This window comes from Meles meles, chromosome 12 (assembly GCF_922984935.1).
Source record: "Meles meles chromosome 12, mMelMel3.1 paternal haplotype, whole genome shotgun sequence".
In the NCBI taxonomy this organism is placed as follows: domain Eukaryota; kingdom Metazoa; phylum Chordata; class Mammalia; order Carnivora; family Mustelidae; genus Meles; species Meles meles.
This window is the reverse complement of record NC_060077.1, coordinates 37659057-37686992: the sequence shown is the minus strand read 5'-3', so window position 1 is coordinate 37686992 and position 27936 is coordinate 37659057. Positions and strand designations below refer to the sequence as shown.

Genomic DNA, 27936 nt, shown 5'->3' with positions numbered 1-27936 from the left:
AAGGAGCATGCCGTTTACTTATATTAAAAGTGAAACGGAATAAAAACTGCTGAACTCTGAATGAGGCAGCAATCAGGGCTAAAAATAACTGATTTCGTGTGTTTCCTATGGAAAAGACAGGACCTTTCTTCCGATGAAAGACAGAAAGGACCCGGCAAGACGAAGAAACCTACTTCCCACGGGGAGAGGGTGGGGCCTTAGCGTGATTGGGGCTGCACGGGAGCCCCCAGTTGGCAGGGTGTGACGGAGAAGGCCTGGCTCGGGGACTTGCGAGCGTCCCAGCAACTCTCTGAGTTTGCAACAGTGATTTGGGGGATGTTATCTTGAGAATGTAGCAGGTTTGGGGGAGAGATGGCTAATGAACTGCAGTCGTGCTTGGGGACTGTGTCTAGTGAAAGAAGGGAAAGGAGGAGTGAAAAAGGAGAAGGCGGAAGGATGAAGAAGAAAGAGAAGTTACAAGAGCCAACAGAAAGAAAAGACAGGGAAGAGAGGGCATCGGAAGCGGAGCAGCAGGGTATGGGAGAGCAAGGACTAGGAGGACGCAAAGTGAAGCCGGCGGGGTGAACGAGGAGCGCTAGGCGCACGGTCCTCCCGCCGGCAGGGGACGCGCGGGCGCCGGGCCGCCCACCCCGCGCAGGTCCCGCGGCCCCGCCCCGCCCCGCCCGCCCCGCGCCTGCGCTTCCTGCCCCTCCTCGTCCGGGATGCTGCTGCCGCTGCTGCGGAGTAGCTGCTTCCCTTCCTCCTCTCCCGGCGGCGGCGGCAGCAGCGGCGGCGGCGGCGGCGGCGGTGGTGGTGGTGTGGACGCGGGCGCGGGGAGCCGGCCGGAGGCGCAGCTGCAGCGCGGAGCCCACGGGCCGCCGGGGCCGCTCGAGCGGAAGGACACCCAGTCCGGGGCCGACCCCCGGCGCGCGGCGGAGGCCGAGGGGGCGCCGGGGCCCGGGGCGCGCGGCCCGGGAGCGGGCGGCGGCGGGCGGCGGGCCGAGCGGGAGCCGTATGCGTGCATGGATCCGGGCGCCGCGCTGCAGAGGCGGGCCGGGGGCGGCGGCGGCCTGGGCGCGGGCTCCCCGGCGCTGTCGGGCGGCCAGGCTCGCCGGAGGAAGCAGCCCCCCAGGCCGGCCGACTTCAAGCTGCAGGTCATCATCATCGGCTCCCGCGGCGTGGGCAAGACCAGCCTGATGGAGCGCTTCACCGACGATACCTTCTGCGAGGCCTGCAAGTCCACCGTGGGTAAGGGCGCCGGGGCTGGGCCGGACCCCGGCTGGGCCCCTCCGCCGCCGGCGCTGCCCTCCCGCGGTGCCCAGCGCTCTACCGGCCGCGTTTTCTTTGCGTCTGTGAGCCTCTCCCCCTACAGCTGGTGGCCTTGTATTTGGTGGATGGGCCTCTCGGTGAAATTTAGGGGGAGGGGCGGCTCCAAATGGAAGTCCCTCGATCCCGTTCCTAAGGCCAGACCGAGATTTTCGTGGTAGTCTCCACGCAGACTTGTCCTTGGGGCCTCCGGGCCGTGCATCCTCCCACGGCTCAAACCCCTCACGCCCCTCCCACGTCCTGATCCGAGCTGGTTTTTGAACCAGCGTCCCCTCTCGCACCCTCCAAGGGCCGGTCATGAGACCAGGGTGATGCATTGGTCCCGTTCAGTTTTCAGGGACAGTGTGAGAATCTCTCCACGGAATCTCCTGGCCCTTCCATTACTCACCCAAAGGAAAAGGTGCTGCGAGGTGGGAAGCAGGCGGGGCAGTGTAGTGAAGTTGAAGCTCTGCGCCTGGCGAAATGGCCAAAGTGGACCATCTACAGCGAATTCCGGTGCTTAGTCTCACCTTGTGAGAACCAGGGCTTATTTGCTAATTTTGAACTCACTTTTCCAATGCGCCGAAATAATGAAGTTTGAAATTCCCTGCGGAGGCTCTATGGAGAATATTAAGACTAAATCTACACTAAGTTTCTCGTTTTAACTGTCAGTGCGGGTCAGAGGGACTTCAGCTGTACTTGTCCGTGACCGCAAATAACCCTGCGACTTGCTGAAATAGGGAGGAGTCTTCCAAAATCACCTAAGTGGGTGAAGTGCAGCAGTGAAGTAAATACAGTAACTCCAGGTCAGAAAGTATTTTGTCCGCAGCATCTAAAATGGAAACTGCAGAGGGGAAGTTTTTTAATGAAGTCAGATTTAGGAGACTTGGTATGGAGGTTTGTCAGGTTGGTATGGGTAGTAGTTTTTTCCTATGGAAAACCTGTTAAAGCTGTCAGACCTAGGGGAACCACATAGATGAGCTAATTCTTAAAAGGAAAGGGCAGTCACCTTCAGTGATAGGCAGTAAAGGATCTCCTGCAAGGAGGTCCAAGAAACATTGAATAGTATTTAAATTTGAAATACAGAATTAAACGTATCTTCCCGTGTTCCTGTCCACATACTTAGCGTTGTAACCAGTGGTAGCCAAGGCAGTACAATTTGGGGAAGCATGGTTTTTTAAATGTAACAGAACAGTACTACATTTTCAATGTCTAATTGGAAAATGAAACCCCCAAATTTCATACTTTTTTGTTTCACCTTTGAGAAGTGTTTCCCTTGGTCCTTTTTTAGAATGGACTATTTGGGAAATGCTTGGGCTCTCCGTATCCTTTGTTTTTAAAATGATAACGCCTGGAACCATGATATTAAAACTGAGTAGCATTACTGTACCTGTTTTAAATATCCAATCTTGGACCATATAGAGGATAGGGAGTTACTGAACGATCAAATGAGGTTTACATTGTTATTTTAGTACCCGGTGTAAATAGAGGTAAAGGCAATTTAGTAGAAGTAAAAGTGTTTGATGGCTGCATACTTCAAAATATATAAAAAGAGGGATAATATGACCGGACTGTGTGATAAAGAGAAATCAACCCAGGCACTGATAGATGGATAAATGAGAGGTTGGGGGGTGGGGGCGATGCGTGGATAGGAGATGGGCAGAGATGTGCTTTAGAGTGGGAAAGAGAAGAGGTGAAGAAGGGTTTTCTGAGCAGGAGCTAAGCATTCAGTTGTGCAAAACCACCCCCGCCCCCTTCAGAGCCAACTGCAAGTAGAGGCTTTCACTTGTACTTCTGACTGACCAGCCGTAGATACCAGAGGTTCCCACAACCACCTCCTTAGGTCTGATTAATTTGCTGGAGCAGCTCACAGAACTCAGACAAACCTTCTCCTTTGTAGATTACCAGTTAATTGTAAAAGGAGGTGATGCAGGAAGTGTTTCCGTGGTCCCTGGGGATGATTCTCTCCCCATATACCATGTGCTCACCAGCCCTCAAGCTCTGAACCTGCCCTTTTGGGTTTTATGGAGACTTCATTACATAGGCATGGTTAAATCACTAGTCATTCATGATTGGGCTCAATCTCCATCCCCTTTACCCTCCTTGGGGTGGGGATCAAAAATTCAGACCCTCTAATCACTTGGTTCTGCTGACTAGCCCCCATCTTTTAGTGACCTCAAAAGTCACCTCATTAACATACCAAAAGACACCTTTATAATTTGCTCCCTAGAAAATTCCAAGGGTTCTAGGAGCTCTGACTGGAATGTGGACAAAGGCCAAATATATTTTCTAGTATAAATCACAGTCTCACGGCCACATTCTGGGAAAGACTCATTAGTAGACTTCAGGAATAAGGCTTTAAGACCTTGACTGCCATGCTAAGGAGCATGGACCTTATCACATAGCAACTGGAGCTGGAAAGGCCTCTGAATATAGCATTGGCGTGGAGACGGTGAAACTTAATTTGGCAAGATTACATAGGATATTTATTTGGGAATGATGAAGAAACAGGAGGCAAGGAGACCAGGCAGTTTGGTTCTCTTTCCTCCTGGCAAACATAAATATATACATTTCACATATCTCCCACGCTGCTACCATTGTGGGGTTCCTTATGTGGTTAGGTTTTTGTCTTGCTCATTTTTGTTTCTTCCAAACATAGCCCATAGTTCTTGGCTCGCTAACTGTTGATTAATTGTGGGAAGTTCAGAGAAAGTTGATAACCTCTGGTCTAATCCAGAGTACGAAGATACTTCAAGAATGCTAACTAGCCCCCCCTTCAGTCTCTGCCTCTGAGTTGTTTGTTCCTTCTTGCAATCAGATCATTTACGTAGCATCTACTGGGCGTGAGGTACTATGTTCCTGATTGGAGATCCATTGCTAAAGGGGACGTGGTCTCCAGAAGTGGCTCAGAGCCTGTGGGGAATAGGATGACCCATGTTGGTAAGAGCAGTGCTGGAGACATGTGCAGAAGATTCGAGGAACGCAGTGGAAGCCCCTCTGATACCGGCAGCAGGAAGAGGATTTGTTGTCTGGATGCTGTAAAGATGAATTCATTCCCCAAGTTCCTTTAGAAAAATGCTATTTAAATGTAGTGTTGGGTGTGGTGAATTGTGGTCGTCTCACCTGAATGCCTCCCGGCTGAGCAGTTTAGCTCATGGCCAGTTGTCCTTCTGAGGCAGTTTTCTGAGTTTTAGTAGCAAGGTTGGATCCACATAGAGGAAGATTCTCTTCCACAGTGAACTTTCCCTGTCTGGCTTGCAGATGTGTGCTGCTCATGACAGCAGAGTCTGGAAGAGACCCCAGGCCCCATACCATGGCAGGAAAGTCTCTGAGCATGCGCCCACCCACCCAGGTGGGTCTCTCAAGTGATGGCCTCATCTAGTTCAGAGAGGAGAAGAGTGGCTCCAATAAGTGCCTGGTTACAGAGACTCAGATTCACTTGAACTTTCTGTAAAAGATTGTCGTGGAAATCCCAAAGGATTTGAGAGAAAGAACTTAATTTGTAAAATGAGCAAAATGTTGGTTGGGTTTTTTTGTTTTTTTGTTTGTTTGTTTTGTATTGTTTATCAAATCCGAAGTTGATTTGGTTTAAAACACACACAAAATCTGCCAGGCCTTGAAAGGCTAAAAAGACTGTATTTACTTAAAATATTTAAGTAAAAACTTTTAAAAGACTCTTTAGTAATTGACCTGTTTAATGGAAATTACCTAGGTGGAGTATTATTTTCAAGTGGGATTTTGTATCCACAGAATTGAATTAGCCCGATATAACTGCATAATTTGACAGGTCCTTTAAAAAGTACAAAGCAGGGGCACCTGGGTGGCTCAGTGGGTTAAAGCCTCTGCCTTTCTCTCAGGTCATGGTCCCAGGGTCCTGGGATCGAGCCCCACATCGGGCTCTCTGCTTGGCAGGGAGCCTGCTTCCTCCTCTCTCTCTCTCTGCCTGCCTCTCTCCCTACTTGTGATCTCTATCTGTCAAATAAATAAATAAAATCTTTAAAAAAAAAAAAGTACAAAGCAGGCGTGCCTAGCTGACTCAGTTGAAGACAGCTGTGTGACTCTTGCTCTCAGGGTACTAAGTTTGAGCCCCATGTTGGGTGTACAGATTACTTAAATAAATAAACTTAAAAAAAAATACAGGAGCAGTGTTTTGACGTTTAGGAAGTGAAAACAAATTAGTTCTGTTATAGAAATTTACAACTATCTGACATGCAAGAAAACCCGTTAAAATTTTGTATTTCTTGGCCTTTGTTTTATTTCTGAGTACTTGTTGGAAGCTAGCTGTTAACTTTGTTTGAATTAAAATGGTTTTACCAGGTAGCACCCACCTTCACCCCTGCACGGGCAGCATTGCATTCTAGAAAAAAACCCTGGAGTAAGAATGAGGAACCTGGGCTTTTGATTTAAGGCTCTGTCACTAACTAGCTTATGACTTTGGATAAGTACTTCCCTTGTCTCTGCATACAAAATACAACATTCTATTAGCAGTAGCTACTGTTTATTGAGCACTTACTATATCCCAGCAAAAGGGACACTGTCTGATCCTCACAGCCATCCTGGAATTTATTCCCATTTTATAGATGAGGAAGCAAAGTTTCAGAGAGGTAAGCACCTTACCCTCTGTGGCACAGCTGGTCAGGACCAGGACTAGAAGTGAGTTTTTTCTGTTTGTTCCTTAGCTTACTCTAAGGTTTAAAGTTACTTTGCTCTGTGAAAATTCCGTGACTCACAATCAGACATCACAGAGTCCTTCAGGACTTAATGGAATCTGGTCCCCCTGCAGGCCTGTGAAGATAGCAAGATCATTGACCTATGGTATCACTGAAATTAACTTTAACTATGCCGCTGTCATCACTCGTCACTTGCATTCTGGACTTTAAAATATGCCCTAAGAATTAGATTTCTTACCTAACTATTCAGACATTCAAACATCTTCAGCGTTTTACATATTTATTAAAATTTTCCAAAATTTTATATGAATGAATAGAGGAAAAGTAGGAGTAAGGCAGTCTAGACCAGAATTCCAATTTTCCTGGGCGGTTAGGTATCCCCCCGGGCAGTGGAAGCCTGGGATTGCCAGCTGTTTTATTTTGCCAACTAAAGACATTTTTGAAACTCTGCTGCTACCAACTTTTCAAAAAAAAGAAAGGAATAAGGAGAAAAGGTGAAGTAGACCAAAAAAATATTAGGAGAGACATACTATCAGAATTAAAAAGTTCTCTGACTTTAGTTGCAAGGACCTCAGCACTCCGCATTTTCCTCTCTGTGCATCAGTGCGGTAGACCCCCGCCCCCAGCTGGCCCCAAGATGGTGCTTCTGTCAGAGTCCGGAGTTAAGCCGAAGGTGCGCTGGGGATCCTGCTTCATGGGCAGGAAACTTAGTGGTGCAGGTAGGGGAGAGTATTTTAGCAGGAAACAGGTGAACGCTAAGCCCCTGCGGAAACGGCTTTCTGTGGTTCTGGCCTCGAGTGTTAGGGGTCGCGCTGGGTGAAATGCAGCCCACGAGGGTCTGGTCAGCTTTACCTCAAAGCAGTGAAACCGCCGTCAGGGGAAGCTGACTGCTTGTGCTTCGTTCTGGAAACAGGTCAGACTTTTTTGCCGGAAAACCCAGAATGAGCATCTACTACTGGATTGAAATTCTAAATCGTGTATTTTATTTTGCTCCTGTTTGCTCTTATGCAGTCTTCCATGCCGTGGCTGATCTGCCTAAGTGTTTTCACTTGAAAGAGAATTAGGGAGCGTAGTCCAGAATTCCCACCCCAAGAGCCCAAGACCGAGAGCCTCTTCAGTGCTGTCTCACTGCCCTGCCAAAATGATGTAACACGATGACTCAGGGAGATGTGAGTGTGAACGGAACAGATGCAGATGGTTAACATTTCGTTTTTATACCAGCAGATGCTGTGCATTGTCATTAGCTTGATTTATTTAATGAACTGGGTGCCAAAGGAGAGGCTTGTGCTGAGCATGTCCCTTCTTGTGGAACAGTTCGCTTTCAAAGAAAGTATGGAAATTGGGGTGCCGTGTGGTTGTTGAAGTTGAATAAAAATCTATTTAAAGGCCTGACTTAAGTGCATTCAGCCTTTCTCTCCCTGTGCCACATGGAAGAAGAAAGGTTTCATTATGCATGCTAGAGATCGAGATTCTTAGAGATTGCCTCTCTCCCTCCAGCCGCGTGGAATGGCCAGGAGCCGTCTGCTAGCAGATCTTAGAACTGGCTTCAGAAGGCAGAGTAGGCTCCTCTGAGAACTGTTAAGTCCAAACTATTCTCCAGCCTTGAGTGCCAGATACCTTGTTCTAATTAAGCATTTGTTGGAATGTGTAAAGTAAATGTAGCTTTGTGTGATGTAGTCAGTCAGTAGGTATTAGCAGAGAGGCTGTTTGTATTTATTTATGTGAGACACCGCTCCGCTAGCCATTTTGTAGGGCACAAAGCTAGTGCCTCCTTACCCGGCTTGTCCTTCTGAGAAGGGCAAGAGACAGAGTCGCGGCAGCAGCCACAATAAAACATTGGGAAAGAGATAAAATGCTATGTTGCTGTACTTGAACAGAGGAAGAAATTGATTATTCCCCTTTTGTCCTTTGATTGTACAGCTTTGACATTTGAAAAACCAAAACTACAGACCTAAAAAATAGTGCCCTTGATTGAATGTGATTATGTTTTTCAGAAACTCCTTATCCTTTAAAACCAGAAAACACAGCACCAGCTTAACAGAACACTATATTCCATGGAAAACCTTCTCCTCCCTCCCCCCCCCCCCAAATCTGGCAGCCACCACTGTTTGGTTTCTGGGGCTTACATAATAATGTCTTCTTAGTTTGCAAAACTGAACAATAGCCCACAACTCCACTTCAGGCCGCTGTGGTAGAAGTAGCTGATGAATAAAATTGTTTCCCACCTTCCGTTAGGATTCAGGACCCCCTGAGGCTGAGCCAGTCCCCAGGTGAAGGGGTGTGCACATGCCTTCTCTCCCTCCTCAGACCCCTGCACCAGAACCTTGGGCCTGGGATACTGTTAACGAATCACACCTACCGAGTCACACCTACCAAATCACACCTACCGTCTTTCACTTTGAATTTTCAACTTCTAAAGAAAACCACTCCGCCTTCTCCTTGGCCACTACTCCTTCTAGAGAGGCCCCTCCATCCCCAACCCCCTCGGTGTGATAGGTGGAAGGAGTGGATCTGAGAGGTGGATGCAGGGTCCCGGGTGGGAGCCCCCTCTCTCACGAGCAGTCCTGTGTCTTTAAGTGAGCAGCTTAAGTTCAGTTTCCTCATTCATGGAAAGAAATAAGTAGGACTTACATGCTTTTCTTATCTCCTGGTACGGGAATAAATGGGAGTGTAATATCTTGGGTACCTGGCCTGAAAGAGGCCATTATTAAGGTCGGTTATGTTCCCTTCTCCTAATTTATGCCATAGATGCAAAACCCCTGGAACACTCCACAAATGAATCTTTATCCTCTAGAGAGACATACTGAAATATATAGGTGAATGCGAAAATCAAAATTTAGGGGTATCTGGGTGGCTCAGTCAGTTGAGCATCTGATTGTTGGTTTTGGCTCACGTCATGATCTTAGGGTTGTGGGATCGAGCCCCTTGTGGGGCTCCGTGCTTTGTATGGAGCCTGCTTTAGGTTCTCTCCTTCTCCCTCTGCCCCTGCCTGCTTCCTACACATGCTCTCTCTCCAAAAATAAATAAACAGATCTTTAAAAAATAAATGTAAATACATGGCCCAGGTGAAGTGCAAAATGCATTTGACAGTCTGCATTTTTATGGACCTAATCTGAGTAATAGTCAAGTTAATGTTTTGTGCATATGACGAAAATATTACTGATCCACTGTTGCTCTTCTGGGGCTTGGGGTTTTTTTCCCAGATTCTCCTCCCCTCCCTCTATAGTCTCTTCCTCTTAAGACCAAAGGCGAGTTAACTTTGCCTTTTCAGAGGGGTCTGTCTGTAACCCGGGAGCAGAGGAAGCCTTGCTGGTGTGGGAACTATTGTCCAAGGCAGCCAGCAAGCCTCACTCTTCTTTTTAAAAATATTTCCCTAACAATGCAAAACTAATATAATCTAAAGATATGTTTATACCTTCCAGCTGTCCTGTCTGTGAGGCTGCACAGTGAGGTGGGAGGAATGTAACTTGGAGCCCTCCACCAGGTTCAGATCAGTGCCCTTAATACTTACCTGCTTGGTGACTGGCCTACTACTAGCCCCTCTGACATCAGTGTTTTCATCTGTAGAATGGGGACAGTAATACCTGCCTCATAAAATTGTTAAGAGGATATACTGCTGTGAATTAATGAACATAAAACCCTTAGAATAGTACCGAAGCGCAGTAAACAACATAGAAGAGTTCTTAATGTTTTTATTAGGAAGGGAACAAACTCCCTCCTGTGAAGGTCTTTCCTAAGTGTATATGCTTCGTGAAAATGCAGCCGCCTGCCTGTTCTGACGGGCTCTGTGGGGCGCACACACTCGCCTCCCTCCCTGCCTCTCCTTTGACGTCGATCCCCTCAGATCATCCCTGCTTCATGCACTTCATGGTACCCCTTTGTTGGTCCAGTCAAGTGCACGGTTCCCTCTTTGTGCTGCGTGTGTCAGGGACAGGGAGACAACCGGCTGGCGTGTCCAGCTTGGAATGAAAGAGGCACCTCTTACTGATAGGATAGAGCCTTCACGTCCTTGGCCCGGTGAGCATTTTTAATGTCATACATCATTTTTCTATTTTAATAATAGTACCTTCTGCTGGGTATTTTACAGTCATAGCACTTGGTTTCTCTTGCGTTGAATCGTCATTGAATCCTTTTCTTTACATGGCGCTTTCCTCTGTGAACTTAGGTTGTACTCTCCTCTGGTAGGTGGCATTTGGGCAGAAGACTGGCCCCACGTGCCAGTGACTTGTTCTCCAATGTTAAATTTACCTCTCTGTGTGTGAATTTGACTCCTTTCTTAATTTATTTTCCCACTCTCGACTCCATGAAAACGCCGGAAATCCTCTTCCTTAGTAGAAATATCATGGCCGAAATTGGATGACGCCTTATAAAATCTGTATCCCTGGAAGAAAAGCCTCTGTGTAAACTTAACATTGTTATTTTAAAGTGGCAGTAACATCATAACCACTGTTTGAATGGGGACAGATTTAATTTCAAAGTCTGTGAAATCTTTCAACCTCTTGAAAGTGTTAAGTAAAATAAACTCAGATCTTGGGGTTAGAGGGGAGATGATGGGCAAAGAAGTAAAAGAGAAGTCCATTCAGCTATCATCATAGGTGTGGATCCTGGTGTTATTTTTGCTTTTATTTGTTTAGCTTTTTGCTGGAAAGGAATGTGAAGAAAGAGGCTTCTGTTTATTTTTGCCATTTTCAATTTTGTAACTTCTTATGGCCTGGCAGAGAGAACTATGGTAATGTTTTAGAAATGTTTTGCCTGAAGGGGAACTTAGAAATCTTATCAGCAGTAAATATGCCAATTCTTTATGCTATTGCTAAGGTTTATGAAAGACAAATACAAAGAAGGCCAAGTGCAAAGTTAGGCTTTGTTCTTTTGCAGCTCAGTTAGGGTGGTTCAGGGTCATTTACAGAACATTTCACACCTTGCCTTTTTCTTGGCATGCATATGACGTTCATTGTAACAAGTTTTCATTGTGGGCAGTGTTATAAATTTGAATCTAGATCCTGCCACTCAGCTAGCATGTGAGATGACCTTAAAGCAAATTACCTTGCCCTCTCTCCACACTAGTGTCTCCCTCTGTTAAATGAGGATAATAATGCCCACTTCATTGGGCCGCCACAGGATCCCATGTCAGCACGGAGGGTCTGACAGATGTCCACTATCATTGTTGCTGAAGTAAAGTAAGATCAAGAAGACAGGGTGACTCAGATAGAACCATCTGCGCCCATTGATACAGGAGTTAATAGTTCTGTGAATTGTGTCCTTTCTGATGAAAATATTTTTGCAAAGACTTTCATAGCATTAGTAAGCTTAAAGGTAAGCTCCTATTGCTAGAATAATTCACTTAGTGGACCACTTCCCATCTAAGTGACTGAATCAACTATTACCATAATAATCCCCTGCCATGAGGGCACGGAGGGAGAGAGTATGAGCATATTACGACTGCCCCATCCTTTAAGGACTTACCATCAACAATTGGAATTGTAGGAGAAATGAAACACTCTGTTTGAAATGAAACACATACAGGTGACTGTATGTGTCACCAGACCCTGAGAACATCTGTCTTTCCTTCCTACTGAGGTGTTTTGTGTGAGTTTTGTTGTATTGTTTGTACTGATCAGTCCTGAATTTCCTTAAGCTTTCCAAGAAGAGTCAGCATTTCTCCTTATGTGTCCAATGTTTGGTAGAGAAGAGGGAGTGGCTCTCGTCTGTCGGATTGATGGAGTTGCTGTTGTGTGTACCAGGCTGTATCCTAGACTGCAGGGAGTCAGAGACGACTGTGTCCTCGGGGAGGCACAATACAACAAAGAAGGGATAGGACAGTTCAGGTCCAAAGAACAGAGTGCACACTTGGGACTTGGGGGTTAGGCAGAAGGGGGTTAGGCAGAAGCGTTCAGATGGGGAATCACCTGGGACCAAAAAGTTTTCTGGACAGACAAGGAGGCACTCTAAGAAGAGAGAACAGCAAAGAAAGGCACTTCTTTGCCAGCTGCATGGGCTGGTGATTTAGGTCAGTATGACTGAGCCCTTTGAGGGCAGGGACTGTCCCCATCAACTGATGGTAGGACTGACGGCTTCCCCTGGTCGTCGGGTTACCTGTAGGAAACAGGGTTTTCAACAAGGGCCACTATGGAGATGCCACTTTTTTTGCCCCTTGCCTGTTCCTAAACATCGGTCCTAGCAGCTCCTTCTCAGACCAGCTCTGTGCTGACCGTTCCTGAAATGAATCCGCTGAACATTTGAAGCTGTGAAAGACTTACTACCTTCTATGAAGGATCATCATAACTTCTCTGACATGCAAATTCTTAAAATAGACAATACTGAGAGATTTTTTTTTCTTCATGTAAGAAGGTTTTTAGAAACATTGAGTTGTTACAAGCCATAAAGCTGGAGTAAGTTTCCGGTTGTTACAGGCTACTGAATGGTGGTTAAATGTGGTAAAGGATATGGCATTCGAGAGAGAGCGCTCTTCTAATTGGCTCTTTTCTTTCTTTCTTTCTTTCTTTTTTAAAGATTTTGTTTATTTATTTGACACACAGAGAGAGAAATCACAAGTAGGCAGAGAGGCAGGCAGAGAGAGAGGGAGAAACAGGCTCCCAGCTGAGCAGAGAGCCCGATGTGGAACTCGATCCCAGGACCCTGAGATCATGACCTGAGCTGAAGGCAGAGGCTTAACCCACTGAGCCACCCAGGTGCCCTGGGCTCTTTCCTTTTATGGGGTTTTAGATTTAGCCAAGGGCTATTTTTCTGTTGTTAGTGAAGTTGTCACTAATCTCACTGAGACTAGACAGTCTTCATCTTGGCTCAGCAGATTCTTAATCCTGTTCACTGTGGGTTCATCTTCGTTTTGTTTTCCTATTAAGTTAGTAATGTACTTACCACCACATGGTGATAGCATTACCGCTTATTTCCTGGTTCTGAACACTGACAGCCTTAGCTTTTACTTTTATTCATTAGACTTTGTGGTTACAAAGGATTGTTCGTAAAAGTTGCCTAAGTTCAAGTAGGTTGAAAAAGAGTGTCTGGCATATTCAGGCTCAGAGTGATTCTTGAGAGGAAACAGCCTAATCAAAACAAAAATTACTGGTGCTGGCTGTTTCGAGGGCTTCTTTCAACTGACCTGAAGCAGAGCTCACGGAAGAAGTATCATCTGCCTATCCTTTTAATAAAATAGCAGCCTCTGTAACAAGTTTTACCGAAGTTACAGCCCCCTTAGCTGAAACGTAAAAAAAACAAAACAAACCAAAAAACCCTCAAAGTATCTGGAAACAAAATAGAATAGTGGTCATGACAAAAATATGAATTTGATTTGTAGTTTGCCATCACAGAGTAACGGGATGAGGCCCTCACTGTAGCTAATAGCAGGAGTGGCTGTTTTGTCCTTAAGCTGTGTGTGTGTTTAAAATCAGAACATAACAAATCTCTCCAGGCTGTTTCTTGTGCCTTGCAAAAGAATATCACTTTAAGTGACGTGCTTCCCTATGGTTGAGTCATTCAGGAACTCTGAGGATACTGGTAGTCCACAAACATGCTTCCTGTTTCAAGGCTGGTTTAGGGTGTCGTTTGAGTTTGAAGAGCAAATCGGTTCCAGAACTGAAAGTGAAATGGAATTAACCAGCTTTCACTCAGTGACATTTGAAATGATGGCTGGTGTAAGAGATTCAGAATTAAAACATATTCCCTAGCTCTGTTCTCTTGTGACAGTTTATATTCCTGCCATTTCTCTTCATTGCACAGACTGAGAGCTGCCTCCCCGAAGCCCGGGTTGTAAACATGTCTTTCTGTATTGCACTGGTATCTGCAGTGTGTTACTAATTATAAAAGTCAGTCACATGTCTTTCGCTTCACCTCAAGAACATCATCTGACTTTGCAGTGCTGCAACAGATCCCTGAGATGGAGAGCCCTGGAGGGGGTCCTCACCCACTGGGTGGCTGCTGAGCCCTCACTGGCAGCGGCGGGCCCCTCCCCATTAGAGGCCTGGCAGCACAGCGACTCTGGATCCCAAGAAACAGTCAGGAAGTGGTTCCTGGAGGGAGTGTTTCTAACTCTCAGATTCCGTTGGCATCCCTTTGGTTTGTTTTTCTTAGTTGCGAAAATGGTGTAAAAAAAACACTGTTTTGAAATCTACAAGTTTTCGGGGCGCCTGGGTGGCTCAGTGGGTTAGGCTTCTGTCTTCGGCTCAGGTCATGATCCCAGGGTCCTGGGATCGAGCCCCGCATGGAGCTCTCTGCTCGGCAGGGAGCCTGCGTCCCCCTCTCTCTGCCTGCCTCTCTGCCTACTTGTGATGTCTGTCTGTCAAATAAATAAAAATCTTTTTTAAAAAATTAAAAATTAAAAAAAAGAAATCTACAACTTTTCTATAATTGAGACCCGTATCAGGTAACATATACAAATGAAAATTTGGTTTTAAAAGTTACCTGAAACTTTAAGGGCTTAATTAGAAAAGGACAGTGAGTGATACATGATGTCTTGCTCAGTGTTAAAATGTGAGGGCTTCACCTGTGAATAAAAAGTAAAATTTGGGGGGCGCCTGGGTGGCTCAGTGGATTAAGCCGCTGCCTTCGGCTCAGGTCACGATCTCAGGGTCCTGGGATGGAGCCCCGCATCGGGCTCTCTGCTCCGCAGGGAGCCTGCTTCCTCCTCTCTCTGCCTGCCTCTCTGCCTACTTGTGATCTCTCTCTGTCTGTCAAATAAATAAATAAAATCTTTTAAAAAAAAAATTAAAATTTGGTATGTTAGCCTGTATAAGTAAGTCTTTTAAAAATAATTCCTGTTTAAAAAATAATAATAATTCCTGTTGCAGCTGTTGACAATGTAATAAAGAAGTCCTGTTTATATATTAACTAAATTTGTTGTGAATGCTACAGAATTTGGTAAGATAATTTCTAAATTCAGACTGAGGCTGTTTGAAATCAAGGTTGTTTCCTCCATTTCCTCCATTTCCCCCAATCTATCATTCTTTTAAAACCATTCAATTGTTAATGTAATTACCAAATGCATTCTTTTAGTGGCTTTTATGGTGAACTTGTAGTAGTGTTAAATCATACTACGTTTAGCAAATGCTACCTAGGTAGTTGGGGGTAAAACATGGCGTAGGTTGATTCGTTCAGTTGCCTGTGGAAGCGTAGACTGAGCGCCACAGTCATTGGTGGACTTCCGCTTTTCCTTTTGGGATTTAGTGACGTCAGGTTTTTTTGTTTTACTGATAACCATACAAAAGGTACAAATAGGATTCTTTTTTATGGAAAATTGCATCTTTATTTTTTGCTTCACTTTCATTTATTTGCAGGTGTTGACTTTAAAATCAAAACTGTAGAGCTAAGAGGAAAGAAAATCAGATTACAGATCTGGTAAGTGGGGGGTCCACCCGCAGTAACCACCATGTGTGTTCACAGTCTGTACGCCTGTCTAATAAAATTAACTGTCCAAGCTGGCTTGCCTCTCCTACTTTTCCTCTCCTTTGCTCATCTTTAAATAAAATGAACAATGAGAAAATTTAGAAAAGGCTACTTATTTCATCCTTCATTTGCACCTGGGGAGTGGTGAAAAAGAATGTTACTTTAATAATAGCTAACTGGGGCCTCGATGCCTCTTTCCCAATCATTTGTATTAATAGCCAAATTGTCATCCCTAAGGTGATTGCCTCAACGCTTGTCTTCACGTTTTTAAAGTGATTTTGTTCGAGAGTATGCAAAAAAAATTGCAGCCCGTTGCCGACCTGATCTGTGCGGACCACCCACAGACGGTTCGGGGACTGCCCGGGGTGGCGCGGTGTGAGCACCGCGGTGGGACACACACGCTCCCGCTGGCCCCGGGGCTCGTACTGCATGACATGAGCCCCACCTGTGCCAACTGGGAATGCATCCAGAGCCCCTCAAGAAAAGCCCCTTCTCGCAGCGCCACGGATGAGCAGCTAAGGTCACCGTGGGGGAGCTGCGGGGCATGAGGAACTGGCTGTGGGCACCCAGCAGCCCACAGACGGCCCTAGACCACCGGAGACCCTCTGGTGCTGGCTTCAGTGTGGCGCCGCGGAGGGGCTCCGGGATGCCCATGTGTTGGTCACATACGCTGCCGTGTACTCAGCCTACTAACTCCTCTGCAGGTCCACCTCAGCTCTGAGTGTTTGTCCACCATGTGTGTGTTTGCTTTCATCTGCGTTCCTTGCTCCTCATCTGTGGCATCATCGGTCACCTAATGCTTGAATGTTAGTGCCATGCCTTCATTCTCCGCCCGCGCCCCTGGGTGGGCGCGGCTGCTGCGAGCCGGCACTGCTGCCCACTGGAGGGGTCTGAGGTAATGTCTTCGTTTGGTCCCCTGCCGCTGTGTGACCCACCGTAAGGACTCTTCGGGTGTGGGGGTGTGGGGGTTTGGGCTTTGGTTTGGTGATGAAACATTAACAGCCTTGCCTAAATACTTAATGACCAAACAAATGGATGTTTCTTACTTTAGTAGCCCTTTTTTTGCAAAGTCCGCAAACTTTGTCACATTGCTGCCCATTTTTAAGCTCTGGAAGGGACAACAAAGTATCTTCCACATGAGCTGTTTCTGACTGTAAGCTCTCTCAGGTAAAGACCATCTCTCAAAGGACCATCCCGGTGGTTCACCTCTGCCTCGCACCTGTGGGTGAGATCCTGTCTGAAGGGCATTACTGAACAGAGGGTGATGGAGCTAATATTAGGCCCTCTGTGGAGCTTGCTTCGTGAGTGATGGCAGTGTCTAGGTGATGACATCATGGCCTGGCTAAGCAGATGTACCTTAATTACTGAATTCATACTTCAGTTTTCATCTCAGGCAGTAGTAATCTGACCTATAAAAAGTATGTTCAGATGTCCTGTGGCTCCCTGGAACTCAGCCCACGAAGACTGTCTGCCCCAGTGACATTGGCTACTTCTGGAATCTCGGAACAGTGCCTCCGAATATCTCTTAAGAGGGCCTCACCTGTGACTCCCTCCTGTGGGGAAAAGCATGCTGGGACAGTTCCAGGAAAGGCAGAGGACACTCTGAAACCATTATTTCTCTGGGATGTAAATGCATTCCCCAGCGTAACTGCTCTGCTTGACTCTACTGAAGAATGCAACTAGGAAAGAATTCGAGATTTAGTGACTGTATTGAAAGGTTGATTACGGGGCACCTGGGTGGCTCAGTTGGTTAAGCGACTGCCTTCAGCTCAGGTCATGATCCCGGAGTCCTGGGATCGAGTCACACATAGGCTCCCAGCTCCACAGGGAGTCTGCTTCTCCCTCTGACCTCCCTTCTCATGCTCTCTCACTCTGTCTGTGTCTCTCTGTCTCTCTCTCTTGCAAATAAATAAATAAAATCAACCAAAAAAACAAAAAGAAGGAAAGGTTGATTACACGTTTTCCACCGGGAACATTCCAGTGATTGAGGGAGGAGGACATACGTTTTCCCAAAGGGGTTTTCAGCAGTGAATAACACATCCACAAAATGCCCGCCACTTGTTAATCACACAAAACTCAAAGCCAGATTGTTGTCATCTGAAGCATTTGTGTAGAGGATTAAACATGTCCTTCATTATTGTTAATGCAGTAGATAGAACGGAAGTATGGAGGTCGAGGCTCACTTCTTAAAGGAACACACGACTCATTTCAGAGTTAGAGGCCGCGCTCGCACCGTCGCTGTCATAGTCGGCTTTGTTGCGAGCCTGCTGTCACCACTTTGCTGTCGCAGTTGATGGCCCAGGAGGGGCCAGGAGGGCTCTTCAAAGAGCCTCAGTAGCCTTGCTCTACTAAGAATAGCTGTGCTCTGATTTTCTAGAATGTTAGTCCATGGACATTCCCAGTTGGTTTTCACAGAGATCTGATTAGAAGAAATGCATTTTTTTTCTTGATGATTTCTGGATATAGCCGAGCTGAGGAAATATTAACCAGAGGTTCCTAAAAGTTTAAGATGCCGAAAGCTCCAGAGGACATTATCACACTTTTATGCGACATTTTATATCATTGCCATATTTTTCGGTCCCTTGATTATCTGTGGCCAGAAAAAAGGACCGTTTTCTCATCTCTGTGCTTAAAAGTGCTTTTTGTGTAAGTGTAGCTAAAACTGTGTGTCAGCTAGAAGACAGCTTCATGAATTGACATTCAGATGCTATCCTGAAGATTAAACACAGGGAATCAACATGCATCATATAAGGGCCCCTCCGACCTGTCCAGCACGCCTGTCTTCCCTGTGGGAGGGCTTTAGTTTTAGCCAGCTTTCTTATGTCAACATCAAGACTTGCTTGTCATTCTCTGCTTGGAAGAAGTGGGGACATTTGTGTGCAGAAATTGATTCCTGCCCTGCAAAGTAATAATTACGTCTTTAAGTGGATGTATTAAATACAAGTAAGAATCTCTAAATTTTCAAAGCATGGTCTTATTACAAAACCGGGGAAACAGAATTGCAGGAGTTTGTCAGTTTGCACCAGAAAGCAGAGAGAGAAATAGTCACCACATATTCCAACAGCAACAGATGACAGTTTAGCTGACATTAGTACACTGCAAATCTCAAGAAATCCTCTCTTTATCACGACAGTGATAACTCAGGTTTATGGAGATAAAGAGGAAATATTAGGATTCTGCATCTTCACAGAAAGATAGAAGTATGATCACTGCATTGGTGTCTTCTTAGCAGCTAATTTTTGAGAAGTAGGAACTCAGGTGCGACTTCTATGCTACTGGCCCATAGGAGATCTGTAATCAGTACTCGCTGAGCTGTGTCTGCATTTCATTTCCCTGTTCTTTGACCGTATGTGATAGCAGATAGTTTAGTAGGGGAAATAAGTCAAGCAAAAGAGCTTCAGAGGATAGAAAACAAAATTTGCATGACCCACATATTTTGGAAATAGAGGATAGTCTCTCAAAGGAAGATGCTTTTCTACCTCAAGCATTCAGAACTGGAAACAAATGGATGGAATTTAAGGAATGACCTTAAATGGGAGTGGCAAATTGATAATGGTTCCTCCTTGGGGTTTTTGTAAACTGTACTTACTGGCTCACTTACTTGTGTTAGAATGATTGCCTCTGATTTTGCATTTTGAGGTTTGCCCTCTTCTCTGTGTCTGAATGAAAGCCAACAGAGATCGCTAATTTCTTAATGTTTCTGAGATTCCTGACTGCCTCACCCAGGCAACAGGTGTTTTTAACTTTATGAGAAATGCCCTTTATTCTCCCTATCATTCAACTGTTGGCTTTTTTATTATTTATTTTTTTATTCTAGAAATCTGCTGTACAACTTCATGCCTATACATAACAATATTTAACACCCAAATAAAGGAGTTAAAGAAGAGTAGGTTTCATGTCAGGTCATCTTACCACAATAAATAAAAGCATTTAAAATTAGGGGCACCTGGGTGGCTCACTTGGTTAAGCGGCTGCCTTCAGCTTGAATTCAGGATCCTGGGATCAAATTCCGCATTGGGTTCCTTTGCTCAGTGAGGAGCCTGCTTCTTCCTCTCCCTCTGCCTGCTGTTCTGCCTACTTGGGCACTCTCTCTGTGTCAAATAAATAAAATGTTTTTTAAAAAATAATGAAATTTAAAAAATGTTACCTCAGGGCTCCTGGGTGGCTCAGTGGGTTAAGCTTCTGTTTTCAGCTCCAGTCATGATCTTAGGGTCCTAGAATCGATCCCCACATCGGGCTCTGCTCAGCAAGGAGCCTGCTTCCCCCCCTCTCTCTGCCTGCCTCTGCTTATTTGTGATCTCTCTCTCTGTGTCAAATAAATAAATCTTTTAAAAACAACAACAAAAAACGGTTACCTCTAATTTCACTGTTTTTGAGCCCCCAGTGTCTAGATTCTAATTCTTTGTGTGCAGAAATTAATGTCAGTTGAGTTGTATTAAACAGCCAGATTAAAGTTGCTTAGAATAAAGGTTTATTCTATTAAATTGTTAAAGTACTATGCTAACCAAAAATTTCAAAGTAGAAAAAGGTATAGTTTTTTTTGACTTTTTAAAGAAATGAGATACTGTTTCTCAACAATATCCAAACAGCACAGCGTATTTTTTAAAGTATTAAAAATATTTGATCAGATCCCAATTTGATCAAACCATAACTTGTGATCGACTGGGAAACCATGCTCTCAAAGATTTAATTCCTTATTGATTCAGAAGTATTAATTATAGGGGGCACCTGGGTGGCTCAGTCGCTTAAGCATCCAACTGTTGGGTTTTTTTTTTTTTTTTTTTAAGATTTTATTTATTTATTTGACAGCCAGAGATCACAGGTAGGCAGAGAGGCAGGCAGAGAGGGGGTGGGGGGGAGCAGGCTCCCTGCTGAGCAGAGAGCCCAATGCGGGGCTCGATTCCAGGACCCTGAGACCATGACCTGAGCCGAAGGCAGAGGCTTAACCACTGAGCCACCCAGGCGCCCCAAGCATCCAACTCTTGATTTTAGCTCCAATCATAATCTCAGGGTTTTGGCATTGAGCCCAGCATCGAGCTTCACACTGGACATGGAGCCTGCTTAAGATTCCCTGTTGCTCTCTCCCTCTGCCCCTCCCCCTTCCAAATAAAAGTGTTGTTGGTTTTTTTAAAAGATTTTATTTATTTATTCGATAGAGACACAGCAAGAAAGGAAGCACAAGCAGGGGGAGTGGGAGAGGGAGAAACAGGCTTCCCTCTAAGCAGGGAGCCCGATTTGGGCCCCGATTCCAGGACCCTGGGATCATGACCAGAGCCGAAGGCAGACGCTTAATGACTGAGCCACCCAGGCACCCCTAAAATATGTGTATTAATTATACCCCTTTCTCCCTAGGATTCCAGAAATAATTTTACTCATTGATTCCTTGTGTAAATGAAATGGTACCTGAATCAGTTCCTTCTCACTAACTTTGCAGGTGCAGTGCCCATTAGTGTGGTCTTTAAAGTTTTTTAGGAATCTTAAAGAATTCAGTCCCCATTTATCCTATTTGGTTTTCCAGGTTTGGGGCATTTTAAGTTATTTTGTCTTGAAGTGGCATCAACTCCTGCATTTTGAACATGTAGACTTCGTTCGGCACCTGCTTATTGACAGCCTGCTACGGGCCAGGCACCCTGCCGGACCCTGGTGGACAGAAACAGACCAGCCTCGGCCCTCTTGGACCTTCCCAGTCAGAGGCAGCCAGAGATTCTTATATCCTCTGGGACAAAGCAAATGGCTTTGCTTTATGTGAAAATGAATTTGCCAACAAGCTTTTTTGTGTATTTGACATAACAATGCCATCACTAATGTGAATTAATTTGGGGGCAAGACCAGTGTGAATAAAGCTGTAAATTACAACACGGTTGCCGAAGGGAAGGGTATGTTAGGGAAACAGTCCCACAAAGCGCAGCTCAAGGGAAGTAGTGTTTGATCAGATGCATCTGGGAAAAGCTGTGCGTTCTACCTCTCAGAAACCCACACGCTGTCATTTTGGGAGGCCTTGAATGGCCTTGCAGTGAAGAAGCCAATTTTCAGTGCCTTGCCCCCCGGCAGTGTTACTGCAGGACCCACCAGTCTCATATGCCCCCCGGGAGTGTGCTGTGAGTTCAGGGTCTTTGGGAAGAGCTAAATTACATTATCTTTAGAGAAATTTGTCTCCAGATCAGAAGTCCTGCTCCGTTGAGCTCATTCATAAATACATGATGGTTTTCAGCAGTTTCTTGGCTTATTCGATGGAGAAAATAATGTCTCAGCCAGCTGCTCTACACCGTTCGTGAGCTTGCATCATTCTTCATGTTGAAATGATCGACTTCAGCCTGGAGAATAAATACAACTTCTGGCTTTTAAAGTAGCAGTCAGACAATAATGAACTTTACTGTATTTGAAAACCTATTCCCTGCCCCCTTTGGCCCCTTTTTTACCTTAGAAGGATTAAGACAGTAACAAGACTGATTTTATAGTACTTTTCCTTAGCGAGCAGCTCTTGGTCATCTTCTCAACAAAGTCAGATATAACCATTGATGTTGGTTTAGAGAGAGTTGGGGGTGGGGGGTGGCGCCTGGCTGGCTCGGTTGGTAGAACATGTGATTTTTGATCTCAGGGTTGTGCGTTCAAGTCCCACGTGGAATATAGAGATAAGTTTATTTAAAAAAAAGAAGTGTGTACAGGGGGGTTACACTTTCCATCATTTTTCACATTGTTTTCTGATTTTCAGAATCTTGGTTTGAGAGAAATTGCGCCTGCTTTTGTCTGAATGTAACTAACTCAGAAAAACTACCTCTCACCCGCCACCCCCCACTAATACTGATGCTTATGCATGGACGGGACTAGAAGCAGCTTGCAGGGGGCGGGGCAGGGTCTCCACTCCGTGTTGGAAGGTGGAGCTGCTCCCTCTGGTCACTGTGTGGGAGCTGACTGTCGCTGCTGTTTCATAGGGACACAGCAGGTCAGGAGAGATTCAACAGCATTACCTCAGCTTATTACAGAAGTGCCAAGGGGATCATACTAGTATATGATATCACTAAGAAGGAGACTTTTGATGATTTGCCAAAATGGATGAAGATGATTGATAAGGTAGGTGTTGTGTTTTCCTCTGAGAACCTGTATTAATCCCATAGACCGAAAAGCCATGGCCTCAAGCCTCAAGGCCCCATGAGGTGCTCAGTTTGTGGATCTGCTGAGGTCTTGAGATCTAATGCTCTCCCCCCTTTTATACTTTTGCTTTTTGCCTTTTTGTGAACAAGTGCTCTTGTTTCTCGAGTACTCTCGAGTACTTCCCATGCTTGTGCCGCAGCAGCCTCCCTAGATGGGCGCTGTTCAGCTCCCATACTCTGCACAGAGACGGAGACCGAGACCCTTGGGTGACTCGGCCAAGGTTACGGCATTCAGGGGCCTTTTGCTGCAGCCTGTTCCAAGTCATTGTTTAGAATGAGTTATTCAAGAGAGGTTAGTCTTCTTGAAGACAGATCATACTGTGGCTTTATTTTTAATTTATCTTAGAAATGTAGCTTAACTTTTTTCCTGATTATAAGATTAATGATATCTTGTCATGATAGAAAATTTGGAAAATCAAGTGCGAAAGTAAATTTAAAAATGTATACTTTTGCTATTCTGAAAAATCACACTGAATCCATATTCCATGTGGTTTTAAAGCCTGCTTAGTTCACTGAATGTTCTGTTATATCAGCTTTCCTGTGTCTTTGAAATTTCTTCCAAAGTATGGGTGGTTTGGGTTTTTTTTTAATGGCTGCATTCATTTTATATACCTTAACTTATTTCATTCTCCATCTATTTTGTTGGACTTTTGTCAGTTGATGGTCATTTTAAGTATAGGGCTTTGCCTGTGATGTAAATCATTTGCTTAGGATAGATTCTTAGAAATTACCCGTCAAAGGCTCAGAATGCCTGTTACTGCATCACTCTCCAAAGCCCTAAGCGCCGTGGAGGACTGTCTCAGACTCCACCTGCGTCAGTCCTGCCAGGGACCCGGCAGGGGGAGGGGTGGGGGGTGTGCGGTTGGGGTGTGGATGAACACAGTGATCGCAAACAGCAGAGTGGTTTATGTTACCTGTCGGGATACGACAGTGCCCACCTTTGAAATGCAGCTTCTTCTAAAATTCCACAGTATGCTTCAGAAGATGCAGAACTTCTCTTAGTTGGAAATAAGTTGGACTGTGAAACTGACCGAGAAATCACCAGGCAGCAAGGTGAAAAGGTGAGAGAAATGGGGAGTAGAGGGGGACGTCACTGTTCCCACTGCTGTGCGGTCTGCCGTTGGGAGATTTTTTTTAAGTAGATTTTTTTTTAATGATGAAATAATTATACAGTCACGTCCATCTCCTTTGTTTGGACTTAAAGGAGCAAGAAGTTTTAAAAATTGTTTCAAGATGGAGGGGAGGGAGTGTCCACATCAGTATATATGACATTATTCTCTAACCCACCATTTCCTACAGAGAAACATTTTTTAAGCCGTAAAATTGCTTTCATGATTTGCCCTGGGATATTGTAACCTTCCGGGGAGAATCAGTGATATTCCCATTGTAAATGTCACATGCATTACCGCTCTGGAAACTTGAATGTCCCCACGTCACCTCAGGGATTTTGTTCCACATCCTTCCTCACTCACCCTGGCGGGGTTTGCCCCATGTGCCTCCTTAGCCACCTCGTGGGTGCCGCACACATGAACTCTGTGTCTGAGCCTAAACGGGGCTTGGCAGACCTGGCCCGCCCCTCCCTTCAAGCAGGAGCCCAAACGCTGTGGTTGCCCCGGTTACAGGCCCCCTGGCCACCTGCTCCACTGCGTGGCATTCCACCCCCCCCCCCCCCCCCCAAGAAATCATGACCCTGTGTTCTTAGTTCGCACAGCAGATAACCGGAATGCGGTTCTGTGAGGCAAGTGCCAAGGACAACTTCAATGTGGACGAGATATTTCTGAAGCTTGTCGATGACATTCTGAAAAAGGTAAAATAATGATACCAGGCCGCTATCTCGTGTGAGACCTGTTGTTCCCTTTACAATGTCTCGGTTGAGAATGTTTGACTTAGAAAGGGAGACAGGGAACTTACTCAGAGGTGAAGAACCAGGTGAGGTGGTTGCCTTGGCCGGAGGCCTCGGGTTGTGGCAGCCGCCACATCTGCAGGGCCCCGCTGAGTCCAGTTTTGGTGTCCAGTAGGTGTGAGGAGCCCTGAAGATGGTTTGGTGAAGTGACTGGAGCAGGTATAACAATGGGCCATGTTTATTTGACATTTCCTTTTGTTCTTTTCCCATTTTCCCACAAGAATTAAGATACAGGCAGTGGGGACCTCGTGGAGCAAGCAGGTGTCTCCCCAGTGGGGCCCAGTTCCCTTGCCTAGGCCTTTCCGTGACACTAAGTTGCAGGAAAATTGCTGGACAGCTTTGTTGAACAGTTTCTTCAAGCATCTGTAGGCTTAAATTCAGAGATTTTTTTAACAAGAACTTACATTTACGTTATTACTACCTATAATCTGCTAATTCAAACAATTCAGAAGCTTCTAATAAAACGATTGTTTATATAATTGCTGAGAAGTTTTTTCTTCCCTTAGTGATGATAATACCCCCGAGAATGCAGAACCATTTTTTCCCCTGTATTAATGCATTAAATTTCCATTATTACTAGGTTCTGTGAAAATACACGTTGTTGAGAGAAATCCCATCTGGTTTCCTTTGCCATAGAGTATGATCCAGACTGGCCAGTGTTTGTATGTGGCAGAGAACACCCTCAATCTGGTTCTCATTGTTTTGGCTTCATACCTGAACATCTAATTAAATGATGATTAGAAAGCTTTAGTAGAAATACTTTGCTCACATAGAATCGTGTCATCTGCAGAGCTTCCAGATACATTGCAGGGTTAAATGCATTTGTCTTTTTTCCTTTATCCTTAAGATGCCTCTGGATATTTTAAGGAATGAGTTATCCAATAGCATCCTCTCGTTACAACCAGAACCTGAGATCCCACCAGAACTGCCTCCACCGAGACCACACGTTCGATGCTGTTGATTTCCTACTTTGGAGACAAAGTGGAAATGATTCCTGGAAAGGGGAGAATGTTCTATTCTGCACTACAATCATTTTGACAATTTCCTTTCGCACTTTGTAATCCAAGTCACAGCTATACACTAACTTGTAAATATGCAAATATGCAATCCTGGGTAAGTTTTGGTTATAAATTACATATTTCCCTCCAAATTATTATATTTCATTCATTATCCCAGCATCTAGTGTACATACACTGGGAAACATAGTACTTCTAATATGAAGAATGGAGGAAGTGAAAGGTATAATGTTTCTTGAAATAAATAATTGTCCTCGTTAATTATATTATGAGGACAGAAGATATTCTGATAAGAAGAAAGAAAGTGGTGCTTTGCTTACTGTTTTAAAGAAAATTTGTAAAACTAAAGACTTTTGGGAAAAAAATAAAGCTATCATAAGTGCTTTTTCTTCATCTACAAGACATTTCCCCCAACTGTAGCATCTCTGAAGTTTGGGAGTATTTCTGCCACAAAGCAAAGCTCCATTCATAGCTGTCTTTGAAGGGTATTTATTAATGTTATGTTATGGTAGAGTACTACTAGTTAGAGAGTAGGGGTTTGACTTGGTCCTGAGGCCGCAGAATCTCTCTCATGGTTTCCTAATGGACATACCCTGTGCTTTTAAGAACTACAAAGATTCAATAAAGAAAAGTGTTTTTGAAACTATAGAAGATTTTAAAACAACGCTGCTGTCCTAAACAAATCCTGTTTAAAGGAATTTTAAAGAGATACATTTTACTATATCAAAGAACATACATGTATTTACCTAAACATTCTATACCTTTGTAATGATAAAACTTCTCCCCTTTATGGTGAAGCTTATTCCTATTAAGCCTAGACTGTGTTCTTTTTTTTTTTTTGGTCTGATAATGAATTTGTGAACTCTATCTTTGGTATATCTTTTATTAAACTGCACTGTTTTGTTTAGTCAAGGTAAATAAGTAATTATGTATTTGAATAACTTGGTGTGTCTTGAGTGTTGTGATATGAAAAGCATTGTGGTCTTTCTACACTAATGAAGTGCAAATAAAATTTTGTATTTATGAATGACAGTTGAGTGGCCACATTTCTTTGTGTAATTACGAACTATACATCTGACAGTATTTTTCAAAAACTTCACATCTTTTGAGCATTTTAGATGAGAAAAATACAGCATCCTCCACTATGGAAAATAGCCAGGCTTCTTCTCAAAAGGTTAAACGTAAAAGAACTACAGTATGACCCAGAAATTCCACTTCTGGGTACATACCAAAATAAAAATAGAAGGCAGGGACCCAAACTCATACTTATATACCAGTGTTCATAGCATTATTCACAATAGCCAGAGGGGGGAAACACACCACATGTCATCAGCAGATCAGTGGGTAAACCTAAGTGGTCTCTACATGAAACAGAATATTGTTCAACCTTAAAGGGAATTCTCACCCCACACCACAATGTGGACGAATCTTGAGGACATGCTGCTCAATGCAATAACCCACGCACAGAATGACAGGGTTCCAATGATATGAGGGACCTAGATGAGTCCAATTCATAGACAAAGTGGAATGGTGGTTGCCAGGGCCTGAGAGAGAGGAGTTGGTGTTTAGTAGGGACAATCTTTTTTTTTTTTTTAAGATTTTATTTATTTATTTGACAGACAGGTAACAAGTAGGCAGAGAGGCAGGCTCTCTGCTGAGCAGAGCCCGACGAGGGGCTCGATCCCAGGGCCCTGGGATCATGACCTGAACCAACAGCAGAGGAAATAGCGACAATCTTAAAGTTTGGGAAGATGAAAAAGTTCTGGCAATGGATGGTGGTGGTGGTTACATGTGATGTGACTGTGCTTAGTGCCATTGAACTGTATGCTTTACGACAGCTAAATATATATTTACTTAGTATGTCCTCAAGAAAATGGTAACGTACCTTTTCCAGGCCAACGGTCAGTCACGGGTTCTGTGGATTAATTAGGTGTTACTGTCATGCCTTCCTCGTGGCTCTGCTCTGATGCAGGGGTGGGACTGGGTTCACAGACCCTCCTCTTCCTCTCAAGCCAGCTGATGGGAGAGGCTTGAGGGACTGGGGAGGAGGAGGGATTTGCTTGCCACTTTCCTGTTCCTGTCAGCCCCTGCAGGAATAGCCCATGCGGGGCCTCCAGCGACCAGTGTCCCCCCTCCCCGCACAGCACGCAGGGCAGCACTGGGGCTGGGATAGGCGGGCGTCCTGCCTCCCGGGCCCCGGCCTGACCACCACAGCCTCTGCTGACCCCCTCCTCAGATGCCTGTCTGCCCAGCGGGTCCCAGCCCTGCTCAGCATCAGCACCTGCCAGGCTGGCAGCACCCTCAGAAGCTCAGGCCAGGCCGGTAGGGGTCCCTTCTCTGAGCTCCGAAGTTTGGGCGACACCCCCTCTTCCTTTTTGCTTCCCCCAGAGCTGACAGCAATCGTGCTTCCTTCAGCTGTCACGGGATTACCTCGGGTTCCCTCCGTTGGGTTAGCATTGTAACAATGGTGCGGCTACCGTAGTTAGTCTTACAGTTTGTCTCCCTCTCTGATTTTG

General features: G+C 45.1%; 1 protein-coding gene across 1 annotated transcript; it reads left to right on the top strand.

Annotated features, from left to right (window-relative positions):
* The first annotated feature begins 701 nt into the window (after positions 1 to 701).
* On the top strand, positions 702 to 26452 carry RAB12 (RAB12, member RAS oncogene family). Its single transcript, XM_046024688.1, has 6 exons — positions 702 to 1227; positions 15242 to 15302; positions 22283 to 22421; positions 23473 to 23562; positions 24204 to 24308; positions 25252 to 26452. Exons 1-6 carry the CDS (start codon positions 702 to 704, stop codon positions 25363 to 25365), a joined length of 1035 nt encoding a protein of 344 aa, XP_045880644.1. The 3' UTR covers positions 25366 to 26452.
* The last annotated feature ends 1484 nt before the right edge of the window (positions 26453 to 27936 follow it).